General features: G+C 39.7%; 1 protein-coding gene and 1 pseudogene across 1 annotated transcript; both read left to right on the top strand.

Annotated features, from left to right (window-relative positions):
• The first annotated feature begins 145 nt into the window (after positions 1-145).
• Positions 146-13781, top strand: CTSK (cathepsin K). Its single transcript, XM_036867645.1, has 8 exons — positions 146-848; positions 2442-2565; positions 3050-3172; positions 3258-3410; positions 4868-5086; positions 8769-8934; positions 9199-9304; positions 11210-13781. Exons 2-8 carry the CDS (start codon positions 2443-2445, stop codon positions 11307-11309), a joined length of 990 nt encoding a protein of 329 aa, XP_036723540.1. The 5' UTR covers positions 146-848; position 2442; the 3' UTR covers positions 11310-13781.
• Positions 13782-19724: 5943 nt separating this feature from the next.
• On the top strand, positions 19725-20811 carry LOC118904891 (annotated as a pseudogene).

Here is a 20811-nt window from a genome sequence, read left to right as displayed (position 1 = left end):
TTTGGTGAAGCTCATATGACTGGACCTGGATCGGGGACTTTAATAATTGAGACATAATGTTCATCAGGCATCCCACCATCTGAGAGTTTTAGCAACAAAGAAGTCACATGTGAATTTGTCAGTGCTTATGGCATTGATTCAAGTGCTGTCATGAATAACCAGGAATACTGTTTCTGGTTACTTTTAGAACTGGTTTCATCTGGACTTTTCTGGGCGTATCCTTCCTCAGCAAAACCATGTTAGTCTGGGAAAGATATTCCCCTGCCTGGAAGCAATGACAACTTTTAGTCAACACGTTTATAAAATACAAATGATTTTGGAGCCTGTGACTTCCCTTACATACTTTTTTCTAGCCTTTTGTGTTCATTTCCTCATCCCTCATGTGAGGGTCAGACATATTGGAAAACTGAGGTTTCAAAGTTGGAGAGATGAATAATAACAGGAAAGGGGCTGGGAAAGTTGTAATCCACCAGTGTAATAAATAATATTTTGTCCACGAAAGAGAAGGTAAGCCACAACTTGGATAATATGTACTGAGGTCTTTTTTTGTCTGCTCTCAAAGGCAGGCAGCCACGTGAAACTAAATACCTAACAACTCTCTGCCCTGGCACACATGCTCCACATGCACACACAGAAAGGTTGCAAATCTGCTGCCTCCTTCCCTCCTCCCTAATCCCCCTCTCTTAGCATTTCTATTTCCACTGCCCTCCCCATCCAAATTTTCCAGCCAACAGCTGGAGTTGACTTCCGCAATCCTGGTGGAATAAATCCAGCACCCCTAGTCATCCGCCCACATTATCCACACTTCTCTGCTGAGACGAGCCCAGAGAACAGATCCCCATCAGCAGGTAACATTTTCAACTTCCTAGGTCTTTTAGCTTCTCATTCCTTTCAGTTCTCCATTTTTAGGAATATTAGGAATGTAGTGACTTGGGGATCAAAATGAACTTTATAGGCTTTGCAGATGAAAACAGTGATGCCCTTCTTAGGTTATTTCCTGGCTAAGTAAAATCTGCCTGGAAATCTTTAGGACTCCTTTTATGGTTTGTGTGTATGTATACATGGTTATTAGTGAAAGCAAAGAATATAGGGCATCCTTTACCCATCCCTCAAGGAGTGACCTCTCAAGGTTGGTTTTTTTGGGGGGAGGGTGCGGGGGTGGGTGGGCAGGTACCAAAAGGGTTAACTTACTAGCCGGGAGGAGGAGTGGTGCAGGGAGGTGGTAGCTCAGTAAGGTCTTCCTACTGTTTGAGACATCCCAAAGCCCTTAAAACTCCAGATATTAAATGTCCTCCTGGACATTTTGCCACTTTGCAAAGATTACACAAAAATGGACTATAAATTCAAAAATTATGCAAGCTGTGTGACTTGATACAGACTAACTTGCTCTTAAAATGGAGGGCATGAAATTAGCAAGACACTGTGAGAAGTGGATGAAGCTAGAGTAAACTGAAAAGCTGTGTATCTAACAATCACAGAACATTGCTTTTCTGTCTTACATTCTTCTAACAAACTTTGGTTCTGAGGCTTTTTGTCCCGTGAGGCAGTCACAAAGGTTTTGTGGTGTTTTTGGTCAGAAAAAGAAAAACTTTCCTGCCCACAGCAGCTGGTTGAGATTAGGACAGTTTCCTGCCTGAGGAAGGAGCAGGAAGAGAAAGGAGGAAGAAATGCATAAGAAGACTGAGGAGACAGTAAACATCTCATAGTTAGAGAATAGGAAATGCTGTCAAGTTTTCCGTTGTCCTCTCCTGGCAAGATCAGGAGAAGTATCAGAATTTAGGCAAGGAACAAAAGAATGCCTTGAAGAAATGATCAGGAAGCAAAACTTAGCTGAAAAATCTCTCCTTTGTGTATTCTCCGACTCCACTCATCCCACCCTGCACTTACCTTGTCTATCTCCTCCAAGTCTGCTGCGGACACTGGAGCAGACAGGTGCTGTCCCATCCTGATTGTCCATTTTCTACCCCATTTCTGGTTATCTGTGCAAGTGTATCTGTGTATATGTGTGTGTGTGTGTGTGTGTGTGTGTGTGTGTGTGTTGAATCTCCCTAGGTCAAAATACTTGTAACCAGATGTATCAGCATCCCACCCAAACCCAGAACCCTCCTGACTATCACTGTTTTTATCATATGGAAGTCATCCTCAGTCTCTGTCTACCTTCCTTATAAAGCCTAGTTTTCCTCTGCCTCGTGGTCCAGAGGAAGGCGTTCTTAACTTCGGGTTCATGAACTCCCCAGAATTATTGTGTGTGCATTCATTTTTCTGGTGAGAGGGACTATAGTGGGTTGAAAATTTTTATTAGCTTGTCATGGGAGTCTATGTGTCCCAAAGGTTAAGAACCACCTGTCTGAGAATATGGTTCCAGCTATTTCCTCATCCCAAGCCAGGTTAGGAACCTCTGGGCAAATAGAAGAGTGTCCCCTAATTATCCCCTTCTCCAGGATGTGGGGGCTCAAGGTTCTACTACTGCTGCCTGTGGTGAGCCTTGCTCTGTACCCTGAAGAGATGCTGAACACCCAGTGGGAGCTATGGAAGAAGACCTACAGAAAGCAGTATAACAGCAAGGTGCCTGGGAACCTGGAGGGGAACATGGTGGGAGGGCTGGAACCTGAGACATCTAATCCTAGCTTCCAGACTCCCTTCTTCAACCCCAATACTTTAACCACTACAACCAAGCAAACCTGCCCCTGGTCCCTAACTGTTAACATATACTTTCCATTACGACTCCTCAATTCACCCTCCATCAAGTCCTATCCTTCCTTTTCTTCATAACTGTCTTATATTTCTCTTTTGGGAAGCCTTCTCAGATTAATGCTATTAATCCGTAAGCAATTTTTTTCCTATATGTCTCTCCAGAGCTTTGCATTCTATTATTTGTTTTATATATTTCTTTTGCATGCTCTTAATAATCCCATGGTCAGTTCCCCAACTAGATTGTAAACCCTCTATGATTGTAAATTTAATATCTTCTAGAAACCTCCACAGTATTATGTAGATAACTTTGTACATAGGACACAGTCTATGCCAATACTGACTATGCTCTGTTTAGGTGGATGAAATCTCTCGGCGTTTAATTTGGGAAAAAAACCTGAAGCATATTTCCATCCATAATCTTGAGGCCTCTCTTGGTGTCCATACATATGAACTAGCCATGAACCACTTGGGGGATATGGTGAGTTGATCCTTAGCTCCTGGTCTACCTGCCCTGTTTGTCTTGGTTCCCTGCTTATGCCTGGCCTCTTTCTTCTTTGTCCCAGACCAGTGAAGAAGTGGTTCAGAAGATGACTGGACTCAAAATACCCCCCTCTCATTCCCGCAGTAATGACACCCTCTATATCCCAGACTGGGAAGGCAGCCCAGACTCTATTGATTATCGGAAGAAGGGATATGTTACTCCTGTCAAAAACCAGGTACCCTTCTTTCTCTTGGGTGTGGGTATGGAAACTGGCATGACCTCTCCCTTCTGCTTCTTTGTTCTTAAGGAAAAGAGGGCAAAGAATTAAGTTACCTCTCCCCCTGCTAAGAGAATAAAGTCTATTCTGTTATTTAACTCATCATCTGTTTTTGTAGATTTAGGTTATTTCTGTTTTTTCTTCTCTACAAAGTGTTGCTGTAAGCACCTGTGTGCATATATTTTTGTGAATATATACAAATATTTATGCAAAGCAAATCCCCAAATTGGAATCAGTAGGTCACAGAATCCTTTCCAAAAAAGTTTGTACAATCTTACATTCTTACCAGCATGAGAATGTAAGTTTTCCCACAACCTTAACAAGGCTGATTTATCCACCAGATGAACACTTGATTTAACATTCATTCAACAAACACATTTTTTTCAGAACCTACCAGATATAGTGCTAGGCAGTAGAGATTCAAGATGACTAAGACATAACCTGTGTCCTCAAGAAATCCCCAATCTTAAAAAATAGAACAGGAAAGAAAGAAAAATGTATAATCTAGCTGAACAAACACTAATAATAATAGCTAGCACTTTTTGAGAGATTATTATTACACACAATAATTCATCCTTTACATGAATTAACTTTTTAAATTCTCATAATTCCATTAAGTATATTGTTATTATCCACAATTTACACAGAAAGAAAGGTACAGAGAGGTTTAGTAATTTACCCAAGGTTACACATCTAGTGCATTGCAAAACCAGTACAGATGGTCCCCGGCTCCTGACGGTTCACCTTATGATTTTTTGACTTCATGATGGTGTGAAAGTGATAGGCATTCCATAGAAACTGTACTTCAAATTTTGAATTTTGATCTTTTCCCAGGCTAGCGATATGTGGTACGAAACCTTTTCTTGATGTTGGCCTGTGGTAGAGAGCAGCTGCTCCCAGTCAGCCACATGATCTGATCATGAGGGTAAACAACCAGTACACTTACAACCGTTCTGTTTTTCACTTTCAGTACAGTATTCAATAAATTACATGAGATATGCAACACTGGATTATAAAATAGGCTTTGTGTTAGATGATTTTACCCAACTGAAGGCTAATGTAAGTGCACCGAGCACATTTAAGGTAGGCTAGGCTAAGTTTTGATGTTCAGTAGGTTAGGGGTATTAAATGCATTTTCGACTTACTATATTTTCAATTTATGATGGATTCATTGGAGGAAGAGCTGTACTCTGCTTTACTACAGCTAATGGTAACAATAGTAACAACAGTTATCAATAGCAACAATAGCAATAGAACACTGAAACAAAGGTTAAATGAAGGGAAATAGGAAGACTTCACAGCAAAGGGGACAGGTGCTGGAATTTATAAAACATGGAATTTCATCAGGCAGGTAGAAGGAAGAAACAAAAAGTGTGAACAGCAATGACTGATAGTTTCTCTGTTATGCCTCTCAGGGTCAGTGTGGTTCCTGTTGGGCTTTTAGCTCTGTGGGTGCCCTGGAGGGCCAACTCAAGAAGAAAACTGGCAAACTCTTAAATCTGAGTCCACAGAACCTGGTGGATTGTGTGTCTGAGAATGATGGCTGCGGAGGGGGCTACATGACCAATGCCTTCCAGTATGTGCAGAAGAACCGGGGCATTGACTCTGAAGATGCCTACCCGTATGTCGGACAGGTGAGACTGTCCCGTGCAGTCATACAGCTCTGTAATGGCTCCTCCTTCCCCAGCATGACATTTTGTACCAGAAACAAGTCCAGAAATCTTGTTTTCTGTTACCCTATCCAGCCTTCTTGATGGGATAATTTCCCACAGAAGGCCAAGAAGATTCCCACAGTCTGGGAGAATTTGGGGAGCTTAGGCTACCATGGTTCCTATCTGCCTCTCTGCCCTGAAGAAAAAACAGAGGACAGGTTATCCCATACATCTCTGAGTCGGTCTCTGTAACTCTCTGCTCAACTCCTCCACTCCCATCACAAATCTCCAAGCCCACCATGCTAATTTCATGAATCACTTGGCCTTATTTTGTATGATCTCAGTGTGGGTTTGGGGAACATTTAAGCAAATTATGTAAGTTAACATGCTAACATGTATAAAATGAGAGAAAAAGCAAGTTGCTTCATATTTATTGCAGTTTTAGAGATCAACTCACTTCCTCCTATAAGGTCCTTTAGTAATAGGAAGATCTTTCTTATCTAAAAGGAAGAAGATCTGAGGGCTTTTTATATACATGGGGTTGATAGATAATATAATATGGGGCCTTTGCAATAAGAGCCTTTGAAGCAGGGATAACAGGTCTGAGTAATACAAATGATGGCTACCATGTGCTAAGCCATGTACTTAGTGCATGTTCTCATTTAATCCTCATAAAAGCCCTGTAAGGTACCCTTATCCTCACTTTATAGGTGAGGACATTGACACTTAAGGAGATATAGTAGCATATTCAAACTCACACCTCTAGTTATGTAGCAGAGCCAAGATCTATCTATTGGATCTGTTTATCTGCTGCAAACATTCCCGGGCATGTCTTCTGTGCACATGTACAAGAATTTCTTTACCCGAATATAATATCTAGGAACAGAATTGTCTGAGTCTTGGGGTATGTGCATCTTCCTCTCTACTAGATAATGTCAAATTGCTTACCAAAGTGTTTGGAAAAATTTGTATTTCCCACCTGCACAGTATAAGAAATCCTATTGATTCATCTCTTCATTGGTATGCTTATCTGGCCATTTGCATTTCTTCTTCAGTGAATTGACTGTTTATATCTTTTCCCATCTTTAATTAGGTTGTGTTCTCTTTCTTACTGATTTTTAGGAATTTAAAAAAGATATTTGGATACTAATACTATGTGTGTTGTGAGTCTATTTTTCTTTTCATTCTCTTTATGATGTCTTTCAATCCAGAAAAGTTCTTAATTTTAGTGTAGAAAAATTATTAATTTTTTTCCTTTGCAATTTGTGCCTTTAAAAAATCCAGTAACAACGAGTTTTATTTATTCGTGTTTAGTCATCTGAAATGGTATCTCCTGCAACAAAAATGCTTATTAATGTAAATGATTGAACAGATCCATTTTACTGGATACTCAGCAACCTACATAGTAATGTCACTTCAGCACATCATCGTGACATTGGCCACATCAAAACTACTGCATTTCATAAATGTCATGCCATTAGTATTCCATGTTATGGTTTCTTTAGCTGTCAGGTAAGTAAGTCAGAGAAGTTGGAGGTTGTGTGTGGAAAGCTTTTTCTTTACTCTGTGTATAGTTCTCAGAACTGCTGGGTCCCCAGTCCGTATTTGACCCTGGGGCTGCTGCCGTAAGGTGCAGCACACTGAAGCTGTCCTAAAAGGTTAGCTTTTGAATTCTGAGTACATCAGGCCAGTCAGTGAGATAACCTGGGCGTGGCAAAATATTCTTTTTTAAACTGTCACATATTCTTCTGACAACTTTTTGTTGTCATTTGACATCAAAAAAATTAAACACATCCTAACAGTGTATACAAAAAAACAGATTCATGTTTATAACTTTTTTCATATTGATTAATCCAGGCAACCAATTTAAAGGGTTGTCTAACTATATTAAAAACATAACTTAAATATTATTAGAGCTAGTAGTTGATCACTTATCCATTGACAGCTTGCATCATTTATTCAGTACTATATTAACCAGTTTGTTGAGAGACAGTTTAATAACTCAGAAACTCTGAATAATTTAAAGGAAAATTACATAACATTTGAAACCCTATTTTGGAATAGAAGGAGCAATTGACTTATAATCTCTGTTCTCCTACCCCCTCAAATGATCTCGTCAGCATTTTAGAGAAATGTGCAATGATTTTGGTCTCATAATCAATTAAAATGAAGAATTAGCCGTATAAGACATGTGTTCCATTTTTAACATTCTGAATCTTGGACAACTGTTCTCTTTTCTACTTTACAGTTTTAAAAAGCAGTTATTGTCCAAAACTGAAAGAACTTCTTATATGAACGTGTAAATGAATGGAAGGAGGTAAAGAAAAACAAAATTTAAAAAAAGAAGAGATCTGATAGGGCAGCAGCCAGATAATGCAGTAATTTAAGTTCATTCCAGCCATAATGCAGGTTATTTTTACTTTAAAGTATCATCACGTGGTATCCTTCCAAATCTATTCCCTAGATATTTTATTTTACTTGTAGATCTATGCAATTTTTGGCACTAGGAGGCATCAAGGGTTTGGATCATATGGCAGATAACAAAGGAATCTTGAGAAATTATTAAGACAGGAGACTACTGTAATCTTAGAATATCATGTCAACTCCTGCCATTATTGTTAATATTTAGATAACGTATTCTTGTAGATGCAACTTTAGGGTTTTGAAGGGGTAGTCTGTAGGAAAATGAACTGCCAAAAAGAATACACCGCCTTGATGTGGGTTCCCATTAGATTCCGTAATTGTGGCTTGACAATGAAACATATCATCGTTAACTAGACCTGCAAAACATAACATTGGAAATTCACAGACTAAATTGCTAAGTTCTTTATTAATTTGTTTTAGTGTCATGTTATGTGATTTTATCTCATGAGAGCACAAGGGTCCAGCCAAAACTCTTTGCCTGTTATGTGTGCATGGGACCAAGGTCCTCCCTCTAGCTGGGTCTTGGCCTTGGCCTCCTCCCCACACAGCAGCTGCTGCCTCCCTGCCTACTGAGGATCACACATACTACATTGCCGGAAGATGATCTGTGCTTTTAAAAAAATCTTATTTCAGAAATCTTTCTCTACCCTGAGGTAGAAATAAAAAATATTCTCTTTTTTAAGTTTTACAGTGTTTCCTTTCACATTTATGTTTTAAAACCACCTGGAGCTGATTTTTGTGTACGGTACAAGGTATCCACTTTTCATATTCTTTTTTTTTTAACTAATTAATTTATTTTTGGCTGTGTTGGGTCTTCGTTTCTGTGCGAGGGCTTTCCCCAGTTGTGGCAAGCGGGGGCCACTCTTCATCGCGGTGCGCGGGCCTCTCACCATCGCGGCCTCTCTTGTTGCGGAGCACAGGCTCCAGACGCGCAGGCTCAGCAATTGTGGCTCACGGGCCCAGCTGCTCCGCGGCATGTGGGATCTTCCCAGACCAGGGCTCGAATCCGTGTCCCCTGCATTGGCAGGCAGATTCTCAACCACTGCGCCACCAGGGAAGCCCCATATTCTTTTTTTTATAGTTTCTAAAATGGTGAGGGGAGAACAGACCCTTTCTAGAGACTCTAGTCTGCTGCCCCTGTTAGTGCACTGACATCGCCCAAAACATTGGCAGAATTCCTCACTCACTTATTCGCTGCCTGTTGCTTAGTCCTAGTCCTATTTCAACCTGTTTTTTCCAGGATGAAAGTTGTATGTACAACCCAACAGGCAAGGCAGCTAAGTGCAGAGGGTACAGAGAAATCCCTGAGGGAAATGAAAAAGCCCTGAAGAGGGCAGTGGCCCGAGTGGGACCCGTCTCTGTGGCCATTGATGCAAGCCTGACCTCCTTCCAGTTTTACAGAAAAGGTAAGGCACTGTTCCTGTGGAGCACAATCAACCTTCTCTTATGACGTGGGCTGGGCAGCTTCTCGAAGGGTACTGAGCATTTTCAGTACTTGTTTCCATAAAGACTGAGTCTGCCAGGGAGAAACAGCTGCCACAGCACAGAGCATCTCTGTCGTAAGCCCGCCTGACTGGGATGGGATTCTACAGAGGGTCTCCTAGAGTGGGAGACCCCACAGGGCGACCCTTGGATTGCAGAAAGCTTCACCTTGATAGTTTGTTTCCTAGGTGTGTATTACGATGAAAACTGCAATAGCGATAATCTGAACCATGCCGTTTTGGCAGTGGGATACGGGATCCAGAAGGGAAACAAGCACTGGATAATTAAAAACAGGTAATGATGGGAACACTACATGTCATCCTCTTAACACTTACCCTCAACTCCAACTTCCCAATATTTCTTTCTTTCTCGTAAATCAAGAGAAAGTTTTCTCAGATGTTTCAATTCTACCTTCCCAATCAGAGGCTATTAATTCTAACATTTAACGACCAGACAAGAGTACTAAAGGTATGTGTTGGGCAGCTGCTATATGTTCAAGGTGCTTAGTCACATACACAAACACATGAGCAGATGTCTGCCTTCAGTGATCTCATAGCCCCCTAAGAAAGACAGACCTAGCTAATGAGAACATAAAGTAGCACCAAGAACCAGCAGGAGCTTTGGAATTATGTTTTTTTCTTTCTTTTCTCTCTAATGTGATTGATTTTTTAGAGAGGTTTCCATCATCAGTCTGTCTATAAGCAGTAGGGTACAGTATAAACAAAGTAAAAGTTTAATATCCTCTTTGCATCTTTTTGCCCTTCCAGATACACTTAGGATAGACATATATAAGAACTGGCCAAAGATTTTGAAGTCTGTGAAGAGAAATGCTTTTCAGAAAGTAGATATGAGCAACAACAACAAAAATTAGTGTTTCCCTCTCTATTATTGGGAACAAATAAAACTACACGTTATTAGTAGTTGGCTCCCCATTTCTCTTTAGCCCCTTGTGACTTTGTAGGGGAGCAGATTTAGGGTAGTTATTCTTTTTCTTTCCTCATTGGTCAACACCAGGCTAGCAGCAGCACTGATTAAATTTTCTGTCCTTGGTGCCCTCCAAAGAGCAGGGGTCCTAGACTCTGGGGAGTGCACAGGCCAATGCAGTAGTATAACCAAGTTGGGTTTGCTGCCTGGAGGGCTGGCAGGATAGAATGTAAGGCTGGGAGTTGCTTCAAACCTGAAGCAACTTTTTATATCACAGTCCCAATTAAGAGTGAACCTGAGCACCTTTCTAAGAGGATGTTCCTTCTCCCACAGCTTCTGTCTTGTGTTCTCCCTTTCTCGACTCCCAGCCCAAGCACTTACCCTGTCCTTTCTTGATCAAGTGCCAAGAGAGCTGGGAAGAATAAAGGACACACCTAGGCAGGATCAGGATCATTGGGGACCCCTGGAGAAGGGAACGGTGGAAGGGTAAAGGTCTTAAGTAAAATGTACCGGGTAACTGGTGAATTTTCTTGTTGGGGAAAAAGGACAGAAAGCTCATGAAAACAATTTAGGAAGATGTATAGACCAATCTTCCCTCTCTCTGTCTCTCTCTGTCTCTGTCTTTGTCTACCTGTATCTGATCTTCCAGTCTCTCCACTTGTCTCCTTAGCAATCTCATCAATTCTCATAGCTTCATTCATTTCTTCTGTGAAACCAAGATCACCAGCTTCAGCCTCTCTTGCCTCTTTCTTATGCTCTAGACTCACGTTTTCAAGATTACTCTTCATAAAACACAAGTTGAATGATTTTACTCTCCCAATCAGAAAACTTCAGTGTCTCCTCTACTATCATGGGCCAGAGAGTCAAACTCTTTAGCCTGGCAGTAAAGATCACTCAACCTGATCTCCCACTACACCCTGTCAAGCACCCTGTTTTTCAGCTACATGATCCTAACACATGTCCCATGCTTTCCTGCCTCTATTACTCATTTCACACTCCCCTGCTGGCTTCCATTTCCACAGGTCCAAATTCTATCCGCCTTTGGGCTCAGCTCAAATGCCACCTTTTTTGTTAAGCCCTTTTTGATCCCCTTGGTCAGAAGCAATTTCTCCTATAGCACTATGTCTCCATTTCTTGACTTTAAACTGTTTAAAGGTAAAAACTGTCTTATTCATTTTTGTAAAACATCGGTACCTATACTCAGGTACCATACTCAGTAAATGTTTTATTGAATAAACTGAGGGTACTAAGTATTTTCCTTGCTTGGTCCTACAGCTGGGGAGAAAACTGGGGAAACAAAGGCTATATCCTCATGGCCCGGAATAAGAACAACGCTTGTGGCATTGCCAACCTGGCCAGCTTCCCCAAGATGTGACTTCAGCCAGCCAACCCCATCCTGCTCTTCCATTCCTTCCACAATGGTGCAACATACTGATATACCTTGGAAGGGAATTGGTGTGCCTTTCTTGAAGAAGATGTAATGATACAGAGATTGTCTGTTCAGTTTCCATGTTTGTTTGTGCTTCAAGTGACACTCCTACTACTTTTCTTCTCTCCACCCAAGGTCTTTATTTTTTCATTAGAAATAGGAAATTTCCCTAACAGGTATGCATTCTTAGGCTAAGAGATGTGACCACAGCCTGCCCTGACTGTGTTGTCCTGGGGCCAATGCTGTGTAAATAGAGGCTAGAGATCTTCAGCTAGGCTACATTCTCATTCACAGGGACTAGTTAGCTTTAACCACTCTAGAGGACTAAGGTGACCTGACTTCTCAGTCTCCACATTTACTTCTATATCTTCAAGGTAGAAATTCCACCCCATTAATAAATCTATTCATAAATCTTTGGTACAAGGTTACATGATACAACAAACGTGTTTTGTTTTTCCTTCTTTGCATTTATAAAGTAAACTGTATTTATCGCTTATCTCTAATTTAATAAATAGCTATTTAGTAAACATTCATTTTGTGTCAGATACCATGCTAGGTGCTGGAGACAAAAAGATGAACAAAACATATTCCTTATATGTGATGTGCTCACAGTTTGTCTGGAGATTCTGTTGCATAAACAATTTGTCCTAATTCATTTATTTGTTCATTCCTTCAACCAACATTTTTATTATTTTTTTAATAGATCTTTATTGGAGTATAATTGCTTCACAATACTGTGTTAGCTTCTGTTGTACAACAAAGTGAATCAGCCATATGCATACACATGTCCCCATATCCCCTCCCTCTTGAGCCTCCCTCCCACCCTGCCTATCCCACCCCTCTAGGTCTTTGCAAAGCACCAAGCTGATCTCCCTGTGCTATGCTGCTGCTTCCCACTAGCTATCTATTTTACATTTGGTAGTGTATATATGTCGGTGCTACTCTCACTTCACCCCAGCTTCCCCCTCTCCCGCTGTGTCCTCAAGTCCATTCTCTATGTCTACGTTTTTATTCCTGCCCTGCAGGTTCATCAGTGAGATGAACATTTTTTTTTTTTTTTAGATTCCATATATATGTGTTAGCATATGGTATTTGTTTTTCTCTTTCTGACTTCACTCTGTCTGACAGACTCTAGGTCCATCCACCTCACTACAAATAACTCAATTTCATTTCTTTCTATGGCTGAGTAATATTCCATGTATATATGTGCCACATCTTCTTTATCCATTCATCTGTTGATGGACATTTACAACCAACATTTTTAAAGTGCTTACTCAGTATTAAGAATTGTACTGAGACTGGTTCAAGATGGCGGAGTAGAAGGACGTGCGCTCACTCCCTCTTGCGAGAGCACCGGAATCACAACTAACTGCTGAACAATCACGGGCAGGAAGACAGTGGAACTCACCAAAAAAGATACCCCACATCCAAAGACAAAGGAGAAGCCACAATGAGACGGTATCAAGAGCTGCACTGGGGTCTAAAGATTCTTCCCAACCGCTCCTGTTCCTTTTCCCATTACCCTTCAGAAGCACTGACCCCCAGTAACTGTCTTGCACTTCTAATTCCCTCTTGGTGTCTGCTTCTTGGAGGACCTGAACAGACATAGCCTATAAATAACAGAAGACTAGTATCTAGAATGTATATGTAAAAACAAATAAACTACAGATTGATGAGATAAAAGCAAATAACTCAATAGAAAATTAGGCAAAAGATGCAAACAGGCAATCCACAGAAGAAATCTAAAAAGCCAATGAATACAGGAAAAGATGCCTGATCTCATAGAGAAAGCCAGGGCATCGCAACGAAAACCCAAAGCAGCCAAAAAAACAAATAAATAAATAAATATACTTTAAAAAAAACAGATGAGGAAGTACTTACCCATCTTTAGAGACTTTCCCACATGTGCATAAGGAGACACACAGAAGAATACATTGCAGAATTACTTGAAAGAGGAAAAGAACCTAGAACAATCTAAATGTCCAGCAAGAGAAAAATGGATGAATACACTGTGAAACAGATACGCTACGGAATATCATGCTGCTGTGAAAACAAATGAGCCACAGCAAAAATTTCCACGTGGAATGGAAGTGAAAAACTGACTTTTGGCTGTGAAAAGTCCTAATAACATATACTTTATTTATCTTGAAAAGTTACAAAAAGAGAGAAGTTAAAAAAAAAGAAGAGAGAGACTTGTTTATCCTCTAGTCTACAGGAAGTAAGTTGACAAGTACTTTTGATGTGATTTGTCTTGGCCACACTAGCTGCTGATGGAGACTAATTATGATTTTGTAAATCTTTCATCTATTAAAAACAGACAGAAAAGTGTAAAAAAAAAAAAGAATTATACTAAGTTTCAGGGATTAAATGGATATAAAAAGATTTCAATATTTAATTCTATCTGTATGGGGACCAGATTAAGTGACACATGAACCTAGGTCTTGAAAAATATCTTAAGGCCCTTTCTGAGGTTCTGGAACCTAAAATATTGCTGTCACCAAAAGAGGAAATTGAAACTCTTTATAATGATTCCCAAGCAGTATCAATTCTAAGATAACTTAGCTGGCTAATAATAAATCAGCACAACTGGTTTTGCCATTTTTCACAGAATGTTTATTGAGCATCTGTTATTACCACTAGAAAGAGTTCACATTTATTGAATGCTTACCATGTGTCAGGCGCTACTTTATTTCTTGCTGTGCAAAAATTATTTATTTTTAAAATTTATTTATAAAAAAGTATTTATTACCATGTGGTAAGCAGTGTATTTAAAGCTACCAGGATGAAACAAATTAGTAAGACATGGCCCTGACTTCTATGAATGTTATAGACTAGTGACAGACATATAAACAACTGATATCAATATTATTAATAATATCAACCATAATAAAATAAATATGAATTATGGAAGCTCAGGAGTGTGTCATTCTTAATCGATTTTAGATGTGGTTTCATTGAAAACAGCTTTGAAAAATCTCAGTGAGCAGAGAAGACTAGGGATTGGGGTGGATGAGGGATTGGAGAGATTTGGGTTGGGGGTGAGGAGTAGGGTTAGGGGAGGGAGGTCGGCATATCAGGCTGAAGGTTCTGGGTGAACAAAGGCACCAAGAGAGCTGTGTGTGTGAATGGTAAGGGCTGCAGTGGCTCTAAATATAGGGTGCTAACACATATACATGGTAGAGCTGAGGACAGAAAGTAGGTTGGAGGTGAGTCCTGGAAGGCCTTGAAAGCCTCTCATGTCCCTAGAAGTTCATATTTTATTTTATAGACACTCAGGCATTTAGTAGGCATCAACTATTTTTTAGTAGGAGAAAGACACTATTAGATCTATATTTTAGCAATATTCCTCTGGCAGTGGTATAAAGAAAAAATAACAGATGAAGAACAAAATGGAGATGCAAGAAATTGGTAAGTCAACGTTTAGGAGACACTGCACATACTCTATTTCTTCTCAAAGAAAGAATACTTAATGGAAGAATGACTCCTGAACATTTTTGAAGCTTGGGTATGGGTTTGGCAGATTGGGAGATGTAAAGTGGCATTCAGACACAAAGAACAGTATACTGAAATGTGTAGCATGAGAGACCACATTCGATAATCTGCAAGTAGTTTTTGTTGAGCTTTGTAAAGACCAAAGACAAGCTTGAGAGATGTCTGACTTCCAACTAGGCAAATTTACACATTTCTATTATTTTTATTTTTATTTTTTTGGTCTTTCTGCATAAAGAACATCCCTTAGAACTTCCTTTTGTATGGATATGTGGGCAACAAATTTATTTCATTCCTGTATGTATTTGGGTTTATTTCTAGATTTTCTATTCTGGTACATCAATATGTATATCTATCCTTGACCAGTATCACACATTTATAATGTTTTAATATCTAGTCAGGTTAGTCTTCCCCTTATTACTCTCTTTTTTTAGATTTTTTCCTGAAGATTCTTGCTTTTTATTTTTTCCATGTGATCTATTGAATTAGCTTGTCAAGTTGTCTAAAATTCTGCTGGTATTTTTATTTGGATGACATTAAATTTATATCTTTAATTAGGGAAAATTGACCTCTTTATACTATTGAACCTTCCTATCTAAGAATAAGAGGTGCCTTTATATTTTGTCAAGTATTCTTTTGTGCCCTTCTTATAGATATTGCCCATTTCTTGCTAACCTCTTCTCTAGGGAGTTTATCTTTTATTATTTTTGCAGTTTAAATGGGGTCTTTTCCAATATAATTTCTAATTGGATGTATATTTGAAAGCTATTGATTTCTATTATATTAGTTTTTGTACTCAGCTACCTTACTTTGAATTCTCTTTTGGTTTATACATTTTTCAGTTGATTCTTTTGATTTTTTTTTTTTTGAGTATGTAAGCATATCATCCACAGAGGTAAATTTTACCTTTTTCTTTCTCATTTTTACCTCTAATTTCTTTCTTGTCTGTTTGCATTAGGTAGTATCTCCAAAATGATGCTAAGTGATAGAATTGATAGGTCTTGACTTAGAAATATGATTATTTTTATAGATGCATGAAATTCCCTTATAAAAATGTATATAATTTATTTAATTAAACTCCAATAAATGAATATCTATATTGTTTCCAGTGTTCTCAGTTACAAATTATTCTGTAATTAATGATTGATATTTTGACACAAAGAAGTTTTAAAATTATTGTAAATCAAATCTGTTATTACATATTTTTTATTTCTTTCATAATAACAATATTAGGTAACATTTATTGAGCTTAACTATGCAGCCCATACTGTGTTAAATGCTTTACGTATCCTTATTATTGCCATTCTACAGATATCAAATAGCTCCCCCAAGGTAACCTAGCTAGTAAGAGGCTGAGCCAGGAAGCAGACCAGGTCTTTTTTGTTTTTCTCTCTCCTTTTATATATTTTATTATTTATTTTTATTTTTAACTTGGTTATAGAATATTTTAAACATATATATGAAAGGAGAAAGAGAGTAATAAAGTGAAGCGCCACATACCCATCATCTAGTGTTAACAATTATCAACATTTTCCAGTCTTGTTTCATCTATCCCTCCTCATTTTTTTTCAGTATTTTAAAGCAAATCCCGGATATTACTTTACTCATATAATGAGGGATTATGTGTAATCCTTCATTATACATCTCTGAGTGAGAAATTTTTTAATATAACCACCATGCCATTAGCACATCCAACAAAATTAATAATTATTTCTTAATATCATTTAATATTTAGTCCATTTAAAAGCCTCTCCTATTGTTTAAGGTGTCTTTTTACTGTTCGTTTACTCAAATTAGTATCCAAACAGTTTTACACATCACATTTAGTTGTTAAGTCTACTGTATTCTTTGACAGTCACCTCCTCACCCTACACTCCCCCAAAACACACATACTTTTTTTCCCCTTGTAATTGATTTCATGGAGAAGCCAGGTTATTTGTCCAGTAGACTGTCTCATGCTCTGGATTTGGCTGATTGCTTGCTCTTTCTGAATCCAAGGTCCTAGTGCTCTTAGCTACCACAATATACTCTATTTCTCATTATCCTTCATAGATGTTGTGAGGAGTAAATGAAAACTTACAAGTGACAGCCCAGTAACTTTTTAAAATTTAATTTAATTTATTTATTTTTGGCTGCTTTGGGTCTTCCTTGCTGCGCGTGGGCTTTCTCTAGTTGTGGTGTGCGGGCTTCTCACTGCGGTGGCTTCTCTTGTTGCAGAGCATGGGCTCTAGGCACACGGGCTTCAGTAGTTGTGGCATGCAGGCTCAAGTAGTTGTGGCTTGCAGGCTCTAGAGCGCAGGCTCAGTAGTTGTGGCATACGGGCTTAGTTGCTCTGTGGCACGTGGAATCTTCCTGGACCAGGGATTGAACCCGTGTCCCCTGCACTGGCAGGAGGATTCTTAAGCACTGCACCACCAGGGAAGTCCAGCCCATTAACTTGTAGTGGCACAGGTATTATAATACTCCTGGCCAATTTTATTTTTTTACAGTACATATCCTTTTTGCTGAACCTTCAGGCTCTAATGCCCTTGAAAAGCCTTTATGAGTCAATGACAGCCTTCATAATACTTACAAACTAAGTTTGTCCACAGACTTCAGGAATCTAATTCTTCACCTCTGGACATTTATAGCCTAAGGTCTGCTTTCCTGTGTCGACTTAAAGAAAAACACACAAGGTAAAAGTTGTGAGTTAAGTTTTATTCAGGGAACTTACTGAGGACTATAGCCTGGGAAATAGCCTCTCAGTAGCTCTGAGGGGACTGCTCCAAAGAGATAGGGGGAGGAGCCAATATGCATATGATTTTTTTTGGCTGGAAAATACATGTAGTCAAGCATACATCTTGGTAAAAGATTACTGCAAATCACAAAGAACAGATATCTCAAGTTAATTATTTTAGTGCTTTTCTGTACATGGAAGATGCAAGAATCTGGGGACATTGAAATTCTTGCTTAGCTATGCATCTTAACTATCTGTTAAGCACAGAATGTTTCATCCTATTTTTCCCATCCTGAATTCCCCTCAGGGAGCACTGTTGGTGGGAGGGCCACTGCACTGGGTTACCATTTAACCCTTTGTGTAATGGGATAATGAGCGACACTCTTTGTTCTTTTTGTTTACACCTGAGACTCTACATGTGGACTTAACAGAGCAAAGGTGCTATGCTTTTGTAGATAACAGAAAATTCTAAGGAATTAACTGAAAAATTATTAGAACTAATAAATGAGCTCAGCAAAGTTGCAGGGTACAAGATCACTATACAAAAATCAATTTGATCTCTATACAGTAGCAGAACAAACTGAAAATGAAATTAAGGCAATTCCATTTACTATAGCATCAAAAAGAATAAAATACTTAGGAACAAATTTGAAGAAGTGCAACAAACTTCAGTTATAAAGTAAATAAGTCATGGGTGATCTCAGAGAGGCAGCAGTGAGTGGTGGCTCAAAGCGAGATCTTAATTCCCTGCCCAGGAATTGAACCTGGGTAGCCTGGATGAAAACCGGGAATCCTAGCCACCAGACCAGCAAGGGCTAGAGGCTAGAAGCTATTTTTCTCTGGCTCTTGCCCCCAGTGAAAAATGCATTTCTCACGGAGGTAAAAAAACTGTAAAAACAGGTACAAAGTTTATTATTAGAGACATAGCACAACAACAAGTGGGAGAGCACACAGAGAAACAGTTTGTTTAGTTAAGATAGAAGCAAGGCAGAGATGCCCACCCGGAGAGAAAGGGTGTGGGCATCCTCCCTGATCAGGAGGAGCGCAGTAAAGAGGCTATTAAGTCATTTATATAGGGCAGTTCTTCGGGGTCTTTGTCTTCCTTCTGGCCGATCATCTTGTTTTTGTCCCCCCTGGCTAATTTGTTTCAGGACCCTCCCCCTAGGTGCGCATATACCTCTCAGCCTAGATGGATCTCGATGAAAAGGCATCTGGGAGAAGCAAGACTCATTATGGCCTGGCGTTGTCCCCGGACTTTTGACCCCCCCAAGGAGCCTTTCTGCGCATGTATAGTGTCTCCCTTGCCCCAAGGAGAGGGGGGAAGCTGAGACGCTTGATCCTTTACTCAATCGAGGTTTTGCCCCTCTTTGTTAGTGCCATGACTGTTATCTTAAGGTGTCCACAAGAGACAAAGCCTGGCTATCTACCCTGTTTCTGTTGTTACTTCCATTTTGGAGGGCAAACAGGAGGCTGATTGTAAATGCCTAACCTGGAGCCCACCTACCTCCTGTCTCAGGAAATGCAAACAGGAGGCTAATAGTAAGTGTCCGACCTGAAGCTCGTCTTTTTATCGCCGCAAGAAATGTAAATAGGAGGCCAGTTGTAAATGTCTAACCTGGAGCCCATCTATCTCCTGCCTCATGGGGATGTAATGTACAGCATGACAGCTATAGTTAATAATACCGTATTGCATATTTGGAAGTTGCTAAGAAAGTAGATCTTAAAAGTTTTCATCACTAGAAAAAAAATTCTGTAACTGTGTATGGTGATGGATGTTAACTAGATTTATTGTGGTGATAATTTTGCAATCCATACAGATGTTGAATCATTACATTGTACACCTGAAACTAATATAATTTTGTATGTCAATTATACCTCAATAAAAAAGAAAGAAAGAAAAAAAAGAAGTGCAAAACTTATACTCTGAAAACTACAAAACACTGTTGGAAAGAAATTCAGAAGACCTAAATAAATGGAAAGATATTGCACGTTCATGGACTACAAGATAATATTAAGATGTCAATACTCCCCCAAGTTGATCTATAGGTTCAAAACAATCCCTATCAAAATCCTAGCTGGCTTCGCTCTCGTGGTTCCTCTGGGGAAATAAGGATGAAGCAGGGAGCGGGGCGATTGCGCAGGGGGCGGATCCAGCCGTGGCTTCTGCCACCGCCGCCACCACCATCTCCGTGCTCGTGGCGTGGGAAAGGAGGTGTGAATCCGGGGCGCGAGCCGGCGGCGGCGCCGCTGCTGCAGCGTCGGCGGCGGGAAGGCGATGGCGGATACAGATACACTCAACATCGACTGCATCATCCAACGGCCGCTGAAAGTGAGAGGGTCCAAGCCTGGTAAGAATATGTAGCTACAGGAGAATGAAATCAGAGGACTGTGCTTAAAGTCTGGGGAGATCTTTCTCAGTCAGCCTATCCTACTAGAACTTGAAGCACCACTCAAAATATGTGGTGATATCCATGGGCAATACTATGAGTTGCTTCGCCTTTTTAAGTATGGTGGTTTCCCGCCAGAAAGCAATTACCTGTTTCTTGGGGACTATGTGGGCAGGGGAAAGTCTCATTGGAGACTATCTGCCTCTTACTGGCTTACAAAATCAAATATTCCGAGAATTTTTTTCTTCTTAGAGGAAACCATGAATGTGCCAGCATCAATAGAATTTATGGATTTTATGATGAATGTAAAAGAAGATATAACATTAAACTATGGAAAACTTTCACAGACTGCTTTAACTGTTTACGGATAGCAGCCTTGGTGCATGAGAAAATATTCTGCTGTCATGGAGGTTTATCACCAGATCTTCAGTCTATGGAGCATATTCGGAGAATTATTCGACCAACTGATGTACCAGATCAAGGTCTTCCTTGTGATCTTTTGTGGTCTGATGCCAATAAAGGTGCCTTAGGCTGGGGTGAAAATGACAGAGGAGTGTTCACATTTGGTGCAGAAGTGGTTGCAAAATTTCTCCATAAGCATGATTTAGATCTTATATGTAGAGCCCATTCGGTGGTTAAAGATGGATATGAATTTTTTGCAAAGAGGCAGTTGGTCACTCTGTTTTCTGCACCCAATTATTGTGGAGAGTTTGACGATGCAGGTGCCATGATGAGTGTGGTTGAAACACTAATGTGTTCTTTTCAGATTTTAAAGCCTGCAGAGAAAAAGAAGCCGGATGCCACGAGACCCGTAACACCTCTGAGAGGTATGATCACAAAGCAAGCAAAGAAATAG

Source organism: Balaenoptera musculus, chromosome 1, assembly GCF_009873245.2.
Source record: "Balaenoptera musculus isolate JJ_BM4_2016_0621 chromosome 1, mBalMus1.pri.v3, whole genome shotgun sequence".
NCBI classification, from domain to species: domain Eukaryota; kingdom Metazoa; phylum Chordata; class Mammalia; order Artiodactyla; family Balaenopteridae; genus Balaenoptera; species Balaenoptera musculus.
This window is presented reverse-complemented; position numbering and strand designations above follow the sequence as displayed.

What these genes read in the sequence shown, in the direction of transcription:
- CTSK (XM_036867645.1), top strand. Translation starts at nt 2,443, where the DNA reads ATGTGGGGGCTCAAGGTTCTACTACTGCTGCCTGTGGTGAGCCTTGCT. An exon ending in GAAAGCAGTATAACAGCAAG is followed by an intron (nt 2,566 to 3,049) that starts GTGCCTGGGAAC and finishes TGCTCTGTTTAG; the next exon opens with GTGGATGAAATCTCTCGGCG. An exon ending in CTTCCAGTTTTACAGAAAAG is followed by an intron (nt 8,935 to 9,198) that starts GTAAGGCACTGT and finishes TTTGTTTCCTAG; the next exon opens with GTGTGTATTACGATGAAAAC.